The sequence below is a fragment of the Falco biarmicus genome, chromosome 1 (assembly GCF_023638135.1).
Source record: "Falco biarmicus isolate bFalBia1 chromosome 1, bFalBia1.pri, whole genome shotgun sequence".
Taxonomy (NCBI): Eukaryota; Metazoa; Chordata; class Aves; order Falconiformes; family Falconidae; genus Falco; species Falco biarmicus.
The window spans coordinates 11,987,692-12,010,814 of record NC_079288.1 but is presented as its reverse complement, the minus strand read 5'-3'; the positions used below and the strand labels follow the sequence as shown (position 1 = coordinate 12,010,814).

Sequence of the window (23,123 nt, the reverse complement as noted above, 5' to 3'; positions counted from 1 at the left end):
AACTCCTTTTTTTCCCTCCATTTACTTACACAGTACTAGTTATTCTGGTAGGTTTTTAATACCTCATCCCATTAAATAAATCAGAAAGTGATGCTCTGAGTATTTTGTTACATCATGCCAGGGAAATAAGCACTTTTAGTTGCTGTCATATCATGACCATCTTAATTTGTGGAATGTCTTCTCTGAAATTCTCTCAAACAACTGTTTACAATTGTTACATGCATGTAGTACTATGCATTTTCTTTGATTTTGATGTACAAAAAGAATTGCTTTATGCCCAATCCTGTACTGGATCTAAACAATGAAAAAAAAGCAAGGATGTCTCTCATTAAATGCTTACCTTAAACATGCTACTGCCTATTTAAATAAAGAATAAATTAGCAAGCAGCTTTAAGATAGCACTTCCTAAGATGTCTAATATACAAAATACAATCATATTGCCAGAACTACCTTGTCAGCAAAGAAAACATCAAACAAACCCTAAACCTACTGGCTTCTAAGCTGCACAATAAGATTATGTGTCTTGTGTAAATATACTGGCTACTAAAATGCATGCTTTAAAGCACAAACAAAAACCCCCAGTTTTTCCGTGATGTTAGTCAAAGGCTGATTCTACAATAAGGACAAAGACAACACTAATTTGTAACTTAAAGGAAGAAAGCCTAAAAAGTAGGCAAAACACCTTCTAATATGTTTGCATTCCTAAAAAAATGGCATAAAAACTCACAAAGCTGCAGTTCAGATTAAAAAAGAGAAAAAATCCTTTGTTCAATGTCAATGACTTAATAACAACTTTACATATACAGAATTCCAGGCTGCCTTCATACACAAACTGCCATAGTGACAGTAAGTCAGTGAGTCTTTCATACACCAGTCCCTTTGATCCAAACATGTAAGAAGCTCATGCCCAAACACACTCACTGCATTTTCATGCTTCAATTCACAAAGGACAGAACAGCAGTTTTAGTGTCAGACTTGTTAAGCAAGAGCAGGAAGATAATCCAGAAACAGTCACAGTTTGTTATTTTGTTCCAACAATAATTGGCATTCCTGATCAACGATTTTTTACCATTGCAAACAATTTCTGAGTGCTAATATAGCTCTTTTGATGGTTTACCAAATTCACACTAAGCCATGAAAAACAAACCCCCAAGGAATTGGAAAAGATTTGGCAATTTCAGTTTCCAAGGTAGACAAACAAGTATTGTTTATTTTGCCTTCTCCTCTCAGTCTTTTGCATACAAATTACCTTTCTTGAACTCCCTTCTCTCCTTTCAGATTCTTTCCTCCCATATCTCTCAAGACAACTTCCAAAACTACGGTCCTCAATAAGCTTCCCAATCCTTTCCTTTCTACTGACTCTGGGGAAAAAAAAAAAAAAAACAAAAACCAAACCCCACACACCACAAACCAACCCACATGCATAGCATTTCTTATCCCATTCCTGGCACCTAGTAGTCTTGGTGTCTGGTGGGCAGAGCAAACCATTCTATTAAATTGTGATATGCTCCGAGGGTTTCACAGCAAGCAGCTAAGAATGCCCTGGTGTCTGCAGAGAGCACTTGTGTGTTAGATTTGAAACAACATGCTGAGTTCAGCAAAAAGATTGCTGGACCTTGCAACTGCATAAAAAAGCTGTCAGGGTGAGAGAGGGAAAGCCATTCATGTTCGATGAGAAAGGTAGAAGTATTTAGGTTTAGAACTATTCTGACTGAAAACAATCAAAGACTAAGGAAAAAGAGGCATTTTGTTGTCTAACTGTACTCCAAACCAAGCCTTTATTGATGGAGCAGAGACTTCTGGCAGGGAAGGTGGCTGATCCAGAGGAAAAGTGGATGAACCCAGGGGATGCAAAGAAATTATCTGCTGGAGGAGAAAAAACAACAGAGAAAATGGACTGCAAATGTTCAAGAAAAAGAGGCAGCAGCAGAGGCCTGGACTGAACAATAGGAGGATATCTCTGGGTATCAGTGGACTATAAGTTCAATGGCACTATACATTCAAAAGCGGCGCATATTACTGACGCTGTTTATATTGGTAGGTGTAAAGGTCAGCTACTTATGGGCACTTAATGTCAAGTGACATTAACAAGGACAAAACAGGATCCTACTTTAAAGTTGACACTGTTTTTACTGACTTCTAATGAGATATAATCTGAAGGGCTTTAAAAGAGAGTAGTAGCCAAAAGAAGTCTTGCTTAATCTAAGAACAACTAGCTAAATAAATGCCATTAGGAGTGGAGAGAAAGTGTTAAAACTCAGTTTTGTGCTAAAACAAACAAACAAAATCTCTTCAATTGAAGCTTAAAGGTTCTCACTTCTTCCATAACAGAATACAGATCATTTACAGCTGTTTGGCATCTGTTGCACTTCTACCTAGTGAATGCATTCTCTTTGTCATTAGATATCTCCAAACACATGAGCTGGAGCACTCGCACCCAGTTCACTGGAGTATGAGCATCCCCATGTTACTGAATGTTCCTTATGCATTTCTGATGGTGAAAATCAAGATCTACTGACCTACAGGTACGCTAATAGAAAAGCAGTATCTGTTACCTATGCCTAAGAAAATACATTTTCACTTAGTACTGCCATTTAATTTGAAAGACTCTAAAAGCATCACCCATTGATTCAAAGTAATATTTTTATTAAGTACATTGTTAGCAAAAAACCCACCCAAACTTCTTGCAGTTAGAAAGGCAGAAAAGTGTCAGTTCTTCTGATTTATGATCACAGAAGACCCATGTTTACTGCATGATTCAGAAAACGTAGTTGTTACTTAGCTGCAGTATTTTGCAAATGCAAGATGAGACAAACTTTTGGGTTATTTTGTTTTGAATGCAGAAGCTTTTGACCATATGAAACCAATTTTATGTTTGCCACTGATGCCAAATAATAATAAAAAAAGTGTATGTATTACTTTTGGCATCAAATTATTATATACTATCACATGGATGAAATAGCTCAGCTGAAACAGCTGTGCAAAGTACTCAAATTGGCCTGCTTGCTTTCTCTTTGATAAAACTATAGCCTGCTTGGAAATTCCTATTTTTAACAGACCTCAGTTTGGTAGGCTTATTTGGCAGTCTGTCATCTTTCACAGGCACATACTCTCTCATTTTCTAGCAACTGCAGACATACAAATTTCCTTTTAAAAAAATATCATCTGCACATATCCACTTAATATATCAGATTCAGAAGCTTCAAACCTGTTAAAGCAGGAAAGAGTAACAGCAAAGCACAAGTAGAAGTTCAAGATAAATTAAAAAACAAGATGTAAGAGTGACGTTTACCTATTTCTCTCTTCTAAAACTTAAAAAAAAATATATATGTATCAAGTTTTCACAATAATAGAAGCACATCTATCAAAAGCGTATTTGAAATTAATACATGCTAGCTGTGTAACAGTGCCCAAAACCATGAGGAACAAACACTTTTTCTAAATGCAGTATTTTAAAATGAATGAACAGCAACAAATGTAAAGTTCTGGTCAAAAGATACACAAACTTCAAACAGTTGATGTGCATGTAAAAACACTACAAGATGGCACATGATTTGCATACAGAGGCTACACCTGGACACAAATATAATCCAAAGCTCTCATTATTTGTAAATTCCTGACAATTAGAAGCCCTGAAACAACAGTAAATAACACTATTTAATGCCAGCAGAAACACACATTTGCCCAACATAGGACACTAGGACAATGCCACAGACTATTCATGATTATGGCTAAGGCCACAACATCCTTGCTTTTAGCAGAAGTGGAAGAACTTTTTCAAATATTGTTAGAATTATTCCCCCATCCTCCCTCGCACCACCAAGCTCTGCACTAAGATTAATGAAGTAGTTCACACCTTTCAGAGCTACAGGAAGCTTAAATAATGACTAAATATTCTTCGATTATGTTTTCAGACTTGTCTGTACAAGTTTCTCAAAACTCAGATTCTGATACAATTACGTTGCTCTCTCTCTCTCTCAAGGAACTACCTACTTATAGCACAGTCTTATATCAGAATATTAATAAACTCTGATTTTCTCAGATGATGATTATTATAGTTTATTGGAGGGCCAGTGGCATAATTCCTTGGTAAAGTATCCCAAATTCAGACAGGCTTCATGAAAATACATTTTAGAAGTAATTATGGAAACCGTTCCTGAATAAGGGTCTGTTCTTGCAAAAGGTAGACAAGCTACTTTTCTTCGCCAATTGCTCACACCTAAGTACACACAATCAGTGAAGCAGATGTTGAGTTTTCACATACACAACATACAAACAACATCTTTTTTGCTTTAGAAAGAGGTTTGACAGAGTTATAAAAGCCAAAAGCTTTTATTTTTATTATCATTATAAACAGACAGTAAAAATATTACTAAAACATTTTTGGTTTGCTGATGTTGGTGACAGGTAACATTTCTACAAACACCAAAGTTACCAGGAAAAAATTAACCAAACATCAAGCATTGAATGGAAATTCAAACAACCTTCAGAATATGTAAAGCAGTAGCAGAAATATGTAATGGTTTTAGAAAGAAGTTTATTTCCTTGTAAAATTTATTATTTCTGTTTTTAGAGCTCCCTGGTAAAAGGTCAAAACTGAGAAAGGATTGCACTTCAGGCTATTCATCAAAAGTCCTACAAACAACACTGAAAAGCCCCAGTGTTACAAAGACAGAACATCAGTCTGGCTTCCCACAAAATAAACTGTTATTTAGCTTGTTAATTTTACTTGCAACTTTGGAAAGCTCCCAACTCGACCAAATAATATACATCAAGTCAATATTAAAACCACAAGCGATGCCACCCGTCTCAACTAAGCACTATTAGCCCCTCCAAAAAAACCCAGAACCACCCCCTGCCCCCAAAACTGAATTCCCTTTCTCTTCCTACAAGTTTTAAACCTAATCATGTACATCAATAACTAGCAACTGTAGCACCTTAACAGCCCTTTTGTTGAAGTTCTCATCATTGTATCCAAATACATTTATTTTCAGAAATTTTATTTTAAAGCTCCTGGGCTGGCACAAATGAAGGTAAGTAACTACTAAGAATTTGCCTTCATTCAGGATTTTTCATACTTGTAAATATACCACCTATATTGCAAAATATATATACCAACTCTGTCACTTAATTTACCAATTGTAACATCTTCTGAGATGGTGGGGGTGGGGGGGAAGAACCCAAAGGCATTTAGTTTACTATTCTGAGATTCCAAATCACAATCATATAATTCATAGAAAGCTGACCCCATCTAAATGGGGACACTCAAATATATGTGTTAAATGCAAGTTGAAAAATTTCTAGCGATTAAAAAAAAATTCAGTAGCCTGGATTAAAAAAAACTTGGTCCCTACTTTTAAGCTCTCCGATGGTTTGCTTCCTGGTCTCAGCAGAAAAACAAAACCAAATCCCCTCCAACTTCCCTTGTTTAACATCCCCACCCTGCTACATTACTATTGCCCATCAATATAATAGTCTATATGGCATAGCTTAGAAATTTCTAGAGAAAGTAGATGATATTGTAATCTCATAATTCATGCTACAATAAAGAAAACGTAACAGCTACCATTTTCAATATGTTTGAAAGGAAATACTGCCTTAATTTCTATATTCACTAGATATTTACCCTTCTTAGAATGAGGTATTGCATTACACAATTTGGCCTAACATTTGGCTACGGATATGTTACCAATATGAAACAATGGACATTTTTCAGTTAATTTGTAGGTAAATATCTTGGATGACACATTCTAAATATGTGATCTGGCACGGATATCTTAATATTTATGCAGGAAAGTTACAGAAAACTGTCATTACTAATACATAATTGTCCTGCCTCTACAGGGCTAAGGATGGTACTCCCCTAGGCAGTGTCGATGGGTGATGTGCTCCTTCGCTGGTACATGTCCACCTGCAGCACCTCCACACACCCAGCAGATGCGTTGGCCTCTTTCCTACTAAAAATCTCTATGTATTAGCATTGCTTAGGTATTATTTCTAACAAATCAGCACAAGCCCTGCCACAGCAACAGTAGTTTGCCATTAAGACCCAAGATATGTTATCATTTTCTCTAAGCTGAATTGTGTTCTATGTCTGGCTGCTTGCACCTGGTATCCTACTATAAAAGAAGACTTTGGACTTCACCTATCCTTAATACAGAACTCGAAACTCAAGGTTTAGAGAAAACATGCTTGCTACTGAGGCATGTAATTTCTTCCTTCCTCTTTATTCTAAAATTATTCATATTACCTACTTGATGAAATAAAGCCCAAGCAACCTAAGATTTGAGTCACAAAGAGAACATGGTAGATTCTTATCACAGGGACCCTTTACGCACTGAACAGTGCAATGTGTGCTGTCCTTAGTCAGACAGAAAATAATTTCTTGTTTCTGAATAACAAAACATGTATTTACTACAGATACTGTCTCAGCCATTTAAGTAAAATTTTATACTTTGCTTCTGTCATTTTACCAATGCTCTATTTGTGTTCAGTAGCATCCTCTATTGTACAAAAACAGCAAGGTGACAGACCCAATTGTTAGAACTTGACATTAATGCGCTCACATTTCATGGCCACAGCTGTATTATAAAAGCCACAAAAGAGTGAATTCAAAATATAGCAGAACACCAGAAGGGTTTTTTTTCCATTCCCAATTCTAGAAACCATCTTTCTGATCCTGAAGAGCAACGAGGCACACAAAGTTTCTTCTCCTTCCACTAAAAAATATTTTTGTTTATTCTCCTCTTCCCATTACCTCCAAAAGGGCAAAGGATGCTTTCTGCATCGCTACCTAAACCTGTTAAACTTGAAGATCAAAATCATTTATTTGCAGAAGAAAATGTTATTAAATTTCCATCACTAATACATGGCGTGTTATACAGCTCTACCAACAAAGGAGAAAACAGGAATTCATTGGACATGGCATCAGCAGCATCTTTACTTCAACAACTCCATTCTGTTTGAGACAAAATGAGCTATAGTTAATATTCTTTTAACTACTGGGAAATGTCTGTCTACACTAACATGTCAAGCAGAGGAGATGCTCCACGTTACCTGCAACCATGAAAATTAAAAAAAAAACAAAACCCCAAAAAACAAAAAACTGCTCTGAAAGAATAGCAATTAGTCATTTTTAATTTGCAGGAAATAGCTACATTTAAGTCCTTGAATAAAAATACATTGAAATTTGGGGAGGGTGTGTGTGTGTGCGCTTTAAATATGGTTCAAGCTAAAAGAATTAAAATGTGAAATGACACGCTGGCAATTTCTGCAGTAAATGAAAGGCTCAGCTGTTCTACGCTTTCTAAAAGGAGGAGTCAAACATCTAGCAAAGAAACACAAAATCCATAAAAAGCTTTTAACCCCCATTTTTGTATCAATAGACACAGATCTTACAAACCAGAACACTGAGCCTTCTAGCACCATTATTCTTTCAGCCCAGAGACAGAAGCAAGGCCTCACAAAAGTGACTTTGTCTAACGCCACTGGGCTATGGCCCCCCGAACCTGCGCCCGCTGACGCCCAGCGTGCGGACAGGAAACCGCTGCTGCCTTGAGCCTTGATCTACCCACGTGAACCGAGCTCGCTGGCCGACCACAGACTGGCCTCTGTTCTCTTCGTAATTGTCAACATCTGCTCTGCAGATCTATGAATAATTTTATGACACACACGCACAAAAATATCTCCTACTGACTCTAAAGGTTGTTGGGTTTGGTTTCTTTTGAAACGTGCAATCTGACACTGAGATTAAGAGAGTGCCTGTTTCACTCATAGGTTATGACTTACGTTCTTCTGAAAGATGCCACAGAAGTGGAATTCAGGGTAGGTAGGAAAAGCCATATATGTTGCTAACTGTTACCTTCTAAAATCAGGTGGCTGAATAAATGTTTGCAGTTGAGATACTACATCATTTTCAGATAGGGTAAATGGAGCAAGCCCACTAGTCTGGGCTGCACAGTGTCCATCTCCATGAGAGGCCATTCCTCTGATTACTCGATCAATGGCAAGTACAACAAGCCTCAACTCAAACATCTTACTCCTGAAGAAGTGAGGATCCAGATACACCAATGGACACGTTCAATACGACTTGAGTTTCAGTTGAAAGAAGAAACACATCTGCGGACAGCTTAGCAACACAGTTATTTGAAAACTCAACTTCCCTGCTCTTTCAAGCAAGACATCAGGGGTTCTGAGATGGTCAAGCATTTGAATTTAACAGTTTTTAATTTATTCGTTTCACAATCACAGATTTGTCTATATATTATGGGGTTTTTTAATAGAAAAGTGCCAGTATGAGAGATATGGCTAAAACTCTGGGGACATGGCTGCACTACAATTTTAGACTGTCATCATACCTGGCTAAAAAGGAAGAGAAGTAAAGAAAATCAGAGATGTACAGATGAATTGCCACCGGCTTATCTGCAGTACTCATTAGCGATGCTACTCTTCATGATCAGTAAAAGCAGCAGAGCGGAAACAGAAACCATTAAAGAACAAATGACAAGGGGAGTAAGTACTTGCTGATGTAATTGTGACAGTTTTCCAGGACCGGAACATAACATGATAAGGCTTTCTTGACTGTCTCCTGCACATAGCATAGGCAGACTGATAGCTACATATGGGACAAAACTAGAAAAAAAAGAAATCCCTTCTCCTTTAGCTTAAATACTCAGGAAATACACAGAAGGAAAAGAACAATGAGAAACATAAAGCTAAATGTGGTCGTTTTAGTGTCTTGCTGAAGCACACCCTTACATTCAGGTCCGTTGCAATGACCTCTTTATCTCTCTTTCTTGCTTCTATTACAATAAAGCTGAGAATTTCCCTGCAGTTTCCCAGATGTAAATGTTCTGACAGTAAGACTGGCTCTTACTAGCTTAGGTTCAGTATTACCTTTCTGGCCTGGCAGTGCTCTAGATGAAGCGTGTCAAAGTGTACGAGCACATTCAGTTTAGCCCTACTTAGTAGAGGTCTGCAGACTACATTGTAGAGTCTGGTTTCTCTCAGAAACACTTAAACCTGTTCAAATGCAATTGCCAAGCTGATAACCAATCTGCCTCCTTTCCCTAAAACTTTGAGTCAATAGATAGAGCATCTCACAAATAGAGTATTATTTACTTCTGAATATGAAGAGAATTACTAATCTGCCACTTTCTTGCACTTATGGGTGATTACACTTCAATTTCTTTACTAGAAACTATGAAGTGATTTGCTCCTTGCAAAATGAATAAGCAATTAAGTACATGGTGAACACGTGGCTCTTTAGTGAAGCGTCAAGAAAAGACAAAATTATTTAGGGGAAGAGATGAAAATGAGAAATTGAAAACTGCTGAATGCTGACACAGGCGTAACAACCTATTCTAAAAGTTTGCAGTGAAAAAACAACAAAAAAAACTTCAGAACACACAGAAGAAAACATAGAGTATGAGACCTGGCCATACAGTCCCAGAGTCACCCAAAATTACACAGACAGGTGGGTTTCAGAAAAATAGAAGTCTGGCAAGTATATTGATATACTTGCCAGATATACTTAATATTGTATTAATTAGTTTTGATATAGTTTATTAACTGTCTATTATTACATATTTATTAATTATAATGGTATGCAATTATGACAGTATAATTAATATTAATGTATGTATTAATTATATAAAATTGATTATAATATTAATATACTTATTTGAAACAAATTTCAATTAAGGTGTATTTAAAAAGTAAATAACACTACTACATGATACTAAGCACAAATTTAGCCCCTATTTTACTAGCTTTTCACAAAGAACATGGACATGACTTTTGCTCCAGACAATTCACAATTCTGCTGCAAAGGTGCTTACAAAGGACAGGGTATGACAGATGGAGAAGAGAATAAAAAGCATGAACATTAGATGAGGGAAAAATAAAAACAGACACACCAAGAAAATTTAGTGCAGAAGGCTGTTTATGCTAAGTGGCTGTGGAAGGTGCATTTGTATAGCATGCTGCAGTCTGATTTAAAAAAAACAAAACCAAAATGATGAGCTATGCTGGTACTAATTACTTTTATAGAAGTGAACCCACATATGGGCTTTTAGTAGTATGTTCTGGCATGAAATCCCTAATCAGATTAAAAAAAACAACTTTCTACAAGCTTACAAACTTAAAAAGCTAAATTATAGACAGCACACTTATTTTGCCTTTAGTGGCAGGATAAACCCTCCCAAGTGATAAAGACTAAAACACTATTTTAAGTAAAATTTGAACTGTACTTTAAACAGGTTGTCTTATAAAGTGGTAAAGAGAAATTAAAATAATCATAATCCTGAGATTAGTAAATTCATGACTATATTTATTTCATTCTGACATTATTAGGGTACAGGTATGCAAAGAATTATCAAAAATAAATATAGACCTCTTGGCATGCTGAGAAATTATATGCCAGAAAATAATTATTCCTTTTATGGTACAAACTTTCTGAACACCTATCTTTTATGTTGACAGGCACGCTTAATATCTACTCCAATAAACTCAACAGCTTAAATTAATAGTAAATGTTGGAAAATACTTCAAATTTGTCCAATTTTAAAAAAGTATGGTAACATTTGCTTTTTCTGTCTCAGTAGCTCTGAAAAAATCACTATAATTTGCAGCAATTACTAAGCCAGCCCATTATACTTTGTTTACCAGCAGCATCAGAATTTTCAATTTCACTAAGGTATTACATTTGTAAAATGAAGGATATAAAACTGCTGGGTTTACATTTCTCCTCTGCTGTCTTTTCCTGTGCTGCAGGAGCAGTCATTGCGAGTGACGCAAAAGGTTAAATCCACCCACATCATAGAGATCAGCTCACCCAGAGAGGTGGCAAAAGCCCAACAGTTACAGTAGCAGCCAGATGCAAGGCTGTTTCCTTCCTCGTTATACACCCCATGCGCTGCAACCGCTCTCAGTTCCGTTCGGACCAGGGCTGGCCATCCCTCCGCTAACCACAAAGCAGATGCCTACTCCACCTCCGTCACATGTGATCACTCTAGTTCTCAAAACGCGAGCTGCATACACAAGCACTCCTTCTAGAGGAACTAGATACGCTAACCATCCTTAAGATCATCTCCTTTCGATAAACGAAGACAAATATCTATTCTCTATGCAAAACAACACTGTGCACTGCTACAGTTGATCCAACCTAATGCTCTGAAAAGCTCCCTATTATTTTTTTATTTGCATAACTTCAGCTCAAGAATTTCCAATCACAGTTCATTTGGCCAAGGCTGTACAAACAGGATAAAAAAAACCCTATCCCAGTTTGTCATGCACTATTAAAAAAAATAAAATTGAATCATTCATTAAACCTAGATCCTTATACTCAAAAGCTGTTAGTCTCAAGTAGAATCTGGGGTTTTTTTACAACAAAGAGAGAAAAAAAAAAAGCCTCAAACATAACAGTATAGCATATATTGTTAATACTTATGAGAGGATATGGTGGATGTAAATATTTTAAAATCCAGCTTCCTTAAGTAGTCAAAAAAATCAGAAAGCAAGAACTACTGTAGAGACAAATGTCAAACATGGCAGGGTGAGGTCAGTATAAAAAAATATTAAAGAAACAGAATCTTGACTGTGATCAAAACAGTCCTTAGACCTACTATCCATTATGGCAAATGGTGCTTTCATGCTCACACACTCAGCCACTCCAATTACTATGGAAATTACTGAGCTCTCCTGAAAATCTGGCCCAGTACTTTTATCACAGAAAGCTGAGAACAAAAAAGGAAGTTATTTTCCAATAATCAATAGAATGCACTTCACTCACAGTCATACTCGATTTTTAAAACTATGAAAATAATGTTGTGTGTGCAGTTGCAAAAGACAAATGTTTTTTCTTATATATAAGGCTATATAATAGGGCGCTGCACTGCAGTAAAATTATGTTGGAAATCAGTAATTTTTATTACACTAAAAGACAGAGTAAAAATATTCCCCTTTTTTGTGGAAACAGCACTTTGATTTTCAAATTCAAAGAAAGAAAATTACAGGAAGTTAAGGGTGTATCTGCTCTGTGCTCTCACATATGGAGGACCAGCTGAAAAATAAACATCACTAAATTAGTTGGAAACTTGTATTTGGAGTAGGCTTGCTGTTATGAAAGAAAAAAAGAAGTCAGGGCTACTTCAATATCTCACCTATCATTTTAAAAGGAAAACTGGGTTTTGTCTCTCCTCTGTTAGACAAAAGTAAAATTTCCTTAAGCTATACAAGGCAATGAGATAGAAGCCCAAAGTGAAGCTCAAAGGCTCTTTACTTGCAAACTAGCCTATGAACAGGATAAATGTGGAAGACCAAACAATAAGTAGAGCATTCAGAAACTGTAAGTTATTAGTTCCATCCACATCCCTAACTGCAATCCAGCATTAATAACCAAGTCCTGATTTTAAGTTCTTGCCCTATTTTTCAAAGTAACTTTCATATATTGAGGAGAAATGGTAGTAATAGTTTGGAAAACAAATTACGCATTTCTGAAAATTTAATACTTGACAGTTTTCCTTTACACTTGGCATTACCTGTCCAGCTCTTATAACAAATGCCTTCAGAAAAATGCTTTTTTAGGATGCAAAAGAGATAAACTACTTTTTACCTACTTAATTTTGATGTCCATCAAGATCATATTACTCTCTTTCTGCCATACAAGCATCCATCGTGCTGCAAGACTGCATTCATCAAGAACATCTTGGAACAGAACAAAACTTACTGTACTCCCAAGTTGCTTTCATATTATATTACAATGTTTCTGTTCCAATTAAATACTACCACATATTATGAATCACATTCAAGCCTTGTTTCAGCATGCAAATTATCTAACAAAATATGAAAAGGAAAAATCCAAATTGTTTAACACTCTTTGCCCTATGGTATACCTTTAAACTCACGCAAAATTGCTAACACACAAAGCAAAATCTGCATACATTTCTGAACTACTGCAAACCTGTTTCTAAGTTCAAAAATATTTGACCCTGATATGCCTTTACATGAAGCCTTGCTAGGAAGTTCTAATTGTGCTTTGAGATCACAGATGTGGGTAAACCACTTCTCATTAAACTTTTTAGAACTCCATGAACCCTTTTGACACGCACTTTCAAATGTAAATATAAACATTGACTAGCTGTGAAACTTTGTTTCATTCTCCTCCAGAGGAGAAAAAGGATCCACCACAACAGGAAGCAGCCAAATGCACACACAATTCCACACAATCTAGCAGAATCTGCCATAATTAGGCAGTTTGTGACTTCAGTTCTTTTGCTCAATAGAACACAAACGTCAAGACTTTGCTATTAATGGCACATTTTCAGATAACATAGGTGAAGGAAGAGGAAACCATGACAAAAAATCCCAAGAAAGCATTGAGTACCTTTTTATTAAAGGACAACAAATACAAGTGAGCCATTAATAGTGGCAAAGATACTACAGGGGCTTGGGGTGGGGGTTGGCGGTGGGCAGGGGGGGATATCAATCAGCCTTTTAATGCTTTATTCATTCTTAAGTAAGAAAGTCTTACCCTCTGTCCAGTTTCCCCTTTACTAATACAACCAGACAACAGGCACTGCATGTATTGCTTTCAGATTGCCACCTCAATTATTATTTCAGATCTGACACACTGATGACTGACCCTAGCATGCAAAGGTAGAATTTTATAGTCTGCAAGTAGACAAATCAGATGCTTTACACTAGAGAAATTCAATCTCTGGCCCACCTGGAAAATTCATCCTACCCGCAATGTACTCCTACCAGCTTTTTACCAGTAAGAAGTTGCATGTTGAGGTACATGATGACAATGCAATAGTGACTGTACTGAATTTATGGAAAAGGTCCAGCCACGTTCCCAGATCCTTCTTGCCTTAAAAGAAAAGCTACAAGCTTGACCCAACCAAAATGCTGGATCTGTTTCCAAACTGAGTATCTATAATAATTCTTGACATGCAGCACGAGCTTCTATCAAATATTAATTAAACTCTAATGTAGGAAGCTTCAGTAAGCAAAGCAGCACAGCTTTTAAACAATCAACTAAATTTAACAGGCACCTGTAGCAGCAGAGAAAAGTAGGTGTTAAGAAACTCTAACATGTTAATTACTGTTCTTCTATCAGGTGGTTGGGAGACACTATTAGTAAGAACTGCAAATCACCTGTGAAAACTTCCAACACAAAGAGCTGAGATGATCTGCCAAGCACAGCATGTATCAGGAAGCCACCCAGCACAAGGAGACATACAGGACTGTCATGTTTTGTTCAGACTGTCACTTTTCTAAATTAGGACAGTCTAGTCTCATCAACCATAGAGCCCGCTCCTTTTTGCAAGAGTCTCCTCACATGTCACTCTAAGCTTGCTGTCTGCTTTCTAAGTGAACAAACCCATGAAAGCAGAGAAGTCTCTTGTCTTTGGGGAAGAAAAAATGGTAGGTCAGATGGAATTATGCTTCAGGTTGAATATAATACTTCACTGGCTGTGAGACTAAACGGACCTAAAGTAGTGATTTAACAGAAATGGATAGGAACTCAGATGTTTTACTTACAGTTAGCAGCAATCCTTAAAAACTACTTGTATAAATATTTGTGCAATTAACCCAACCTTAAAACCATTCAGACCTTTTTATTTATACAGCAAAGTAAAATTTCCAGTGTACAAAAAGGGCTGCGTGATCAAACTTCAATCACAATTCAGACTCAGATATCCTGCAGGATTAGTTTTAATCTACGTTTTTTCTCTTACTCCAACATCAAACCAGTCAGTTCTCTTAATTTGTTTGGTTATTTTCTTCCTGTACATGTAACTGTGCACTGTGCTCTGCACTTACTAAACAGTTTTGTGGTTTTTTTTTTTCCTGTTAGCCAGAAAAATAGTAAGTCTACCAGAACACATATACATATATTTTAAGGCTTATATTAGTACACCTATAAAAGTGTGTTTTAATCACATTGTTTATACAGCAGATAACCTTAAAACAATCAAATAGTCATCTTTTTAAAAGTAGTTTTCTCATTGTTACACTCTCTTTGTACTCCCTTACTCCCACACCACACTCTCTGGGGTATATATTCTGAAATTTCACGCATACCATAAAGTATCTTTGGAATGTTACAGTATAATTGTTTAGAGAAACATTTAATGGATGAGTAAGCATCAAGAGGCCACGGCTAAGGGAAAAGAAAAAGTTAAAATGCTAGAAGCGTTTCGTATTGAATGATCTTCTCAGCATGAGGATGGGGATAGACATTTGATCCAAAAATCTGGTATTGACTCAAGTGATACAAAACCAGCAGCCAGGCATATGAAGCCATCCAGCCACCTAACAAAACATCTGCTACCACCCACCTCTTTCAAACTGGACTTTAGTTACTGTCTAGTAAAGCAACTCCATGCTATAGGATATTATTTAATCAATAGCATGAATATTATGGTAGCAGATTACATGATCTTGACAAGTGGCTATTTTTTTTTAATTGGTTGCTTGGTATCCCAATTTACAGCACAAATAATTTGCATGTACATGATACAGAAATGCAACAGAAGTAACTGGAAAAAAGGCTGGGCACCAAGTACAGAGACAGCTAAAAAAAGCTGAACATTCTTTCACTACAGGAAACTGCTGGAGACAATATCCTGTAAATTAAAGCCAATTTTCCTGAATTCCCTGAAGGACTGCTCCTCCCAGAGATTCTACAAATTCATTCACAAAGGCCCGTCATTATAGCTTTCTTGGGGCTTATTTAGTGAACAGAGTTTAAAAAAGCAAACCCAAATTAAAACATACGGTGTATCGGGGGCAGAGGAGTGGGACAAATCAGGCCTAACCTCACATAATTGATTCATATCCTGATTATTACAGCACAGCTGAGATCGTTTTTACTCCCAATTCCTCCCCATCCCCATACCTTTTTAAGTTAAGGAAAAGCAAAATAATTACCTCCCTACCTGAATTTTTGATCAGAAGAATGGATACTGGGGCAGGAGAGGTGCCATGTGCTGATGTGCAGTTCTTTTAGCACCAGAGCTAGAAAAGCCCAGCTTCCTGCAGGCTTGTGTCACAGCTGAAGCTTTTCTCAGGATTGGGCACCTAAAATCTTCGTCCAAGTGGATTCTGTGGTGTTTAACAACATATGAACTGCAGCTGGTGCAGTACAAAGTCTCCTAGCTTCATACTTAACACGGAATTTTCAGAAGTCTAGTGTCTTTGAGGAACTCCTATTTCTGTGTTAAACTTGGTGGAGAACAGGTAACAAGTTAAAAAGATAATTAGTGTGATTCTATGACTCTTATCTTGTTAATAAATTCATGGACAAGTAGCACAACTTCTGTTATGCAGCCTTCTAGTTCCAAAGCCAATATATTTTCCAAAATTACTCATCTATTTGTAAAATGTATGAATCTAAATGATACGGAAAAATAATGGATTCCACATGCTGCTTAATTAAGGCTTTAAGAGATATTTGTAGGCGCATAAGCTTGCAAGGGACTTGCCAGGTCACTGTATTTGCATCCTGCTATCAGAAACACTGTATTAATAATCTCTTCCAGAAGACATACATCCCTATCTTAAAATTAGTTTCTTTTTGCTAAGCCCCTCCATAAATAATATCAAAATCAGGATATTTCTTTTAATTTCCAGCTGAATTCATTAAAGACTCTATCCAGTGGCCACCTACATGAAATACTTCAGATTGTGTAGGATAAATTTTTACATCCTCAAGTTTTTCTTTCTCTTCAACAACACAGTGATCCGAATGTTGCTGTCAGAAAAATTCACTGGTTTAAATCTGCAGGTTTTTTTCTAATACCATACTCAAAGGCAAATCCAAATATTCCATGGGTAACTTTTTCTGAAACTATTTTCACTTGGTGAATTATAGAGAACCATAATACTGCTGCTGATTGTAAAACAAGGTCTATAGATTACTTGTATTACAATTACCATACCAGAGCCTGTAAGTATGTCTTTGGGGGTTAGGGTAATGGGGAAGACAACACAGTTCACAATGAAGTCTAACAAACAAGGGTATGTTAATCTTTTCAGCCACTCAAATGCAGAAAAATCAAAAGCGAATGTCTTTCTACCATAGCATCACAAAATCCAACCCCAAATACTTGCATGTTAATGCCTGCTGGGATATTTTCTGCTAACCATCCATTAGATTTCTTGTAATACTCGGTACACACATACCTCCACAAGCTGGATTGATTTCTTCCACAGTTAACTTGTTTTTGCCAAAGTTTCTTTTAGTTCAGCATTGGCTGCCTGCCTAACGAAACAAACTTTCTTTATGCCAAAACTGTCATCTTCAGTTGCATGAGACGCATCTTACAAACATGTATAATGAGCCCAATGTTTAATGCTTGAAGAACTGCTATTTTAAAATGATCTCCAGAAAGACTTAAACAGATACAGAAGTGGTCAATATCTATCCAACCTTGGTGGTGGGGGGGTGGCAGATCATTCTCAAGACAGATTTTTTTCCTTGTGTATTTCAATACACTTTTTAAAGAGAAAACCCTAAACTAATTATTAGAAAATGAAAGCGTATGCATTTAACCACAGACCGCAAGCCTCACTCCAAACCCAAAGCTGAAAGCTTCATTCTCACTCAGTATGAAGTCATCACTACATCATGACCACGTGCAGCATTAACTTGTCTCTTATTGAAACTACTAGCCTTTAAATACAAGACCCTGATAACCTTAGTAAGTTATCGTGTATTGCTAACAGTCAGACTGAAAAGATCCATCTAAATAAACCTCTTGCTCTATCTTTCTGCCATTTCAGTAACAGCTGAAACAAGAATACCTGTGTAAGAAGTTGTTCTTCAGTTAGATTATTGATCCAACGAGTATAACGTTCAGTAGACTCCAGTGGCTCTCTTCTGACTTGGCAACCAATAATCTAAAGCAAAATGAGATTAATCACATAGTGTAAACTGTTGTGCGCCCACATGGCAGTAAAACAATATCATAAAATAAGCATTCAAAACACAAGAAGTCCAAAAATCAAGATTATCTATACAGTCCTTATTAGCCCCTTCTATGTTCATAATACAAAATAATATAATATAATATGTCACCACTGCTCTGTTCAAATGTTAAATAGTTACAGACTTTCAAAGGTGTCTAGAAGACTAACATTGCAAAGTGTATTTTCAACAGCTTCAGTCTTGGGAATATTTGAACCATCTTGGCTGAAATTTTCAAGGGAAAAGTCATCCAAAGGCAGACATTTAGAATGCAATCTTTCAATCAAAATAGTTAGTTTGGCAAATGAAAATTATAATTTGGATGACACCAGACAATTGTACCAACAGTGCTATAACCTATAATACTGCACATTACTTATAATTCATGTAAAATGGGGTGGGGTGTAGGGTATGTGGGGGGTGTGTGGGGAACAGAAATCTGTGTTCAGGTTTGTCTCATTTATGGTAGAACAATGTAGACACCCCATTTTGCTTTGTTCACTTTAGTACTAGGTACCCATCTGAGCAACATTTCCTTCTTTAATACTGTTCTGTAGCTATACAGGTTAAATATGCATTTTAATATTCTGAACACCTACTGATAGAATAAATAGCTTCCAACATGCAAACAGAATATTAGAGGAATTTCATACTATCTGTAACCGCACAGACACATATTCACGCAATTTCATACAAACATGAAACTGTTTACTCTGGTCAGACAAGGAAGAAGCCAAGGAGAACCCTAGGAGTAGGACTACACAGAACTCTGCTGTTTGCTGCTCCTGATGGTCTGCAGTCTATCTTCAGGGCACTACAGGACTTATTTATATAAGCAAAGTGAGCTGATTCTGGTTTACACCAACTACTGCACTCTCGTCATACTTTAACTGTCCACTTCTGTTCCAGACTGTGATGGGTACCTCCTGCTGAGGATGTGCTCACTCACTGAGAATTAACACCAAAGCACAGGTATTAGCACTTCTGAACACTAGCTTCAGATAATCAATTTCTGTTCAAGAACAGTGTGGAAAACTTACTTGGTCTATTTTCCACCCTAAGCATTCATAAGGAATGTTAAGTGTATATACTGAGCGCAGCCAGTTTAAATCTTTCAGGTATCTCTAAAGAGTTTTAAACCCCGCACAGATGTACGCAGTCAGGCTAGAATTCTACATGTGCAGTTATGAATACTCTTGATGTGGGAACAAAAACACCATGAAGAGGTCTTGCTGAGGGACTGCTGGCAATGAAACATCACAATTTAAAGTATGATTAAATACAATCAAAATAACAAAGATGAAAAAAAGGAAAACATTATTTGCTTACCCCATCAGAATAAAACAGAATGTCTCTGAACTACTGGGGTAGTTCAGACAACTGAACAGTTGTCTCTGACAACTATGAATTACTATGAACAATTTCAATCCTTATCCTTTCTCCTGAATTACAGCTAAGTAATACTAAGAGATTTTCAGAAGGTTAGCCCAGAACTGTCTCAAACTGAGTATCAATTAGAAGAGTTCATAGATACGTTTTTAAAAGGGGCACTCCACAGATACAAAACTTCACAGAACTTGCATCAGGTATATGCAGATTCTGTTCTGTGAAGATGATTTTTATTTAAGAATAGAATTACACACAGAATTCTTGCTAGTATTCATTAACCAAGACCTCATTAACCTTCTCTTGCATAACCTAGGTTTTTATAACTTACAAAGACACTTTACAAAACTCTGCATAAAAGTCGGAACGGAAAAATTACAAAGCACTGTTTTCTCAAAAGGTATTCTGAAACAATGCACTATGGAAACTTAGTTTCTTTATTCAAATAGTCACAGCCTAAGCTAAACAACTCCCAAACAGCTTTCACAAATTAAGACATAAAAAGGAGAATCTCAATTTTGTTTTTCTGAACACCTAGTTTTCAATTAGAGCCAAGTGGTAAGTGCAGTCATCTCTTTCTATGCAACCTGAAATTTAAATGAGAAGCAGAGGACAGTTTCACATTTTTTTATATTAATTTCTGATCAGTCTGACCATTTTCATAGATGCTGTTGATGGTTTAAGCAATCTAAAAAAAATGTTGAATCCAGGTGCTCAGCTAGAGGACTGCAATTCCCTAAAGTCCAAAGAACAAACTGGTTCAAATCTCAACTCCTTATACATCCAGAGAGAACTGAATGGGTTTGATCAATTATCTCTACATACACTGAAGGAGAGGTGAAGGCAGACAGAATAACTGCTATTAAATTGGATCCTGATGGCTCCTTTCTATATCATACATCACATTTTGTAATTTCTAGAGTATGACTTGTATTCTTAGCCAAAATTTCCTCCTCTTTCCATATAGCCACACAGATAATTCCATTGCACACTCCAATTTACTTCTCTGAATTTTGGCTTGTAACAATGATTCTCTACTACTTACTGTATGTAGGTCTTAAAATACTTTGAGCCTTTTGGACTTGAAAACACCATAATTAGGAAAAAAATTTCATCAAATAAAAAGTTATTCAGGAATTACTGTTATTTGCAGAACAGACAAAACCAGTGGGTTACACTGAATATTGCCATAATTTGGTGCAGAATCCTTCAAAGTGTAACTTTACAAACTCCTTTATCAACCTGCATGCCTAACAGCAACACTAAAAAGGAAGAACAGTAAAATCAATGTTAAGAATTAATATGAGAAAGAAAAGCTGCTTGGTGGAAAAAATTAAGACAATACAAAATGTAACTTAGAAAAAAAATGTCAAGACTCCATATGCTCATTAATGTCCTCATTTCTTTATACAGTATTTAGTATATCATACCTTCTCCCCCATACCTTTGGCTTTTCTTACTCTTTTCTAGTTTGAGCTCCAGCACACATTACTGATGAATTAAATGCCTCCATTTAAGTTAATAGAAAGATGAGGTTAACTTTTCACTCTGTCTTCTTCCTTACACACTGAATAGGATCATTTTGTAGACAATAAAATACCATAACACATACTTAGCAATCCTATACTTGTTTCATATATGGAATTAAAGGAAGACAGAGAGGAAAAGAGGGATTAATGTATTTAAAACTTTTTACTAAAATGTCTTCCATAGTAGTGACTTTAAGTTTGCTTTTTCCTAAACGTGCTATCTACACATACAACTAAAGTATTTATTTCCAGAAGGCTTTCTAATTATTCCTAAAAATCTATTCTTTCACAAGCAAATTGAATTGCTGTCTTCACTCCTCCTCATCCAAAGAGCCAAACCCACAACCACTACCTGACAATTCCTTTCTTTAAAAGGAAAGGAACAAAAAAGCCATACTTGGTGTTCTTAGTGGCCTTATGTAAGATTTCCATGGATGTACCAAACCCATCAGCAGGGCACATAAAAAGCGAGGATCTCCTTCCTGCAGAAGACGGTATCGTAAAACATCATTTTACCACATTCTTTAGTTACGATGATATCGCAGCAAAACACAAGTATGAATGCATGTTATTGAGAACAGCTGCGTTTTGATCTTGCAACACAACAGGAAAATAACTACAAATGCATAACAAAGTTAGCATTTTGTAAGAAGTGAAATGCTCAAACTTCCCTCTCCCCTAACATAACAGTGAAATGTTTTGCACGGCGCAGACTTCCTGCTTGCTTTTCATTTTCAGAATCAACACCACTCAAGACTGCTTTTAGCATAATCTTAACAGATGTTTTACAGACAAATCTTAAAATTGTTGCTATGCAATCAGATTTATTTCTAGAACCTCAGCCAAAAAAAATCACACACCTTTCTGCTCTTTAGCTATAGCATTCCTTTCCCAATGGGACTCAGACTCATGACGGGGATTCTTGACTTACACGGTTGCAAGATAAACATCACCAACACAGAGTGACTCAACCTGAGCCTTTGGTGCAGCATCTGCAGAGCACAGCTCATTTCACCAGCTCCTTTCATCCAGTCAAAATCTGGATTATTTACAGCACAAACAGCTTCCTCCAGTTCCCCGGTGTAAGGTGTGGCATCAGAAGCAACGGCACACCGTTTCTTTTGCATTTCCTCCATGTCTCTCAGAGCTTTTATATCAACCTCAATGAATATTTACTTACAGCTTTTAAATTGAAAGGAAAGGTTTTTCACTGTTGCTTCTTTTGTAAGTTTTAGATTTTATCAAAGCATTTTTTTCTGGCTCATTTTACACCCATTCAGACTTCAGAAAGTACAAGAAACTCTCCATATCAAAAAAATCCTTTCGATATTTTGAGTATCCATTTCTATGCAAAAATGAAGCAAGTTTCAACTTTTTGATCTAATTAGGCAAGCTTACTTTTATTATTACAAATGCTGACTGTATACTAGCATATACTTGTACCTAAACTATGTAATATCTGCCACAAATGCAATATGCTTCATATTCCAACTGGAAACTTGCTGTAATGTGGTATTGGTATTACTTGTATAGGAAGAAGAAACATGAACCATAAACAAAAAATGTGTCTGGCTCACAGCAAAGGACTGTGGCAGTTCATGGAAGAGCAAAGCTCTAATCATGGCAATCCTTTCTGCTACAACACCAGATGAAGCAATTTACTTTCTAGACAGGCAATTACTTTTTTATGCTTTAAATGTAGTTTACAGATTAGTTAGCTATTTACTTAATTGCAATCGGCACTGGCCTCTACGGAAAGAAATACAAAATAATTTATAATTTATGGCAGCAAGAGACAGTGACAGATAAGAATATTATGAGCATAAAACAATGGTCTGGTTTTATCTAAACTACCAACAAACACATACGCTGACAAGCCATACAAATAACTTTAAAAAATATAAATGGCTTAAAATGAGCTTTGTGGGGTGAAGTGGCCAAATATAAGCATCTAGCCTACAGCCCTGTGGCCCTGCTGGCCCCTAACTACAGCTTCATAGAAGGATCAGGCCTCTGGTGTCTGCGAGCCCTGGTCTAGATGGTCTCAGACAGCCTGAGGTGTCAAAATAGCATTTTATGTCTATGCTTAGGCACCTGATGCTCTCTTCTTTAGTAACTCAGCCACTTCACGTGGTTAAGACTGGAGTTCATGAACCTGATCAGAATCAAAGTCACCGATGTGTACATTATATCACTACGTTGAAAAGATTTTCAGAAGTTAGAGCACTATAAAA

At 36.5% G+C, this 23,123-nt stretch overlaps 1 protein-coding gene across 2 annotated transcripts in view; it reads right to left on the bottom strand.

The window, feature by feature from the left end:
- B3GNTL1 (UDP-GlcNAc:betaGal beta-1,3-N-acetylglucosaminyltransferase like 1) overlaps positions 1 to 23,123 on the bottom strand; it is a 132,750-nt gene that overhangs the window by 76,584 nt on the left and 33,043 nt on the right. For both annotated transcript variants that reach the window (XM_056328247.1, XM_056328256.1), the window contains one exon: positions 17,812 to 17,907. In XM_056328247.1, coding sequence (XP_056184222.1) covers positions 17,812 to 17,907 — 96 coding nt within the window. The remainder of the gene's footprint in view (positions 1 to 17,811; positions 17,908 to 23,123) is intronic.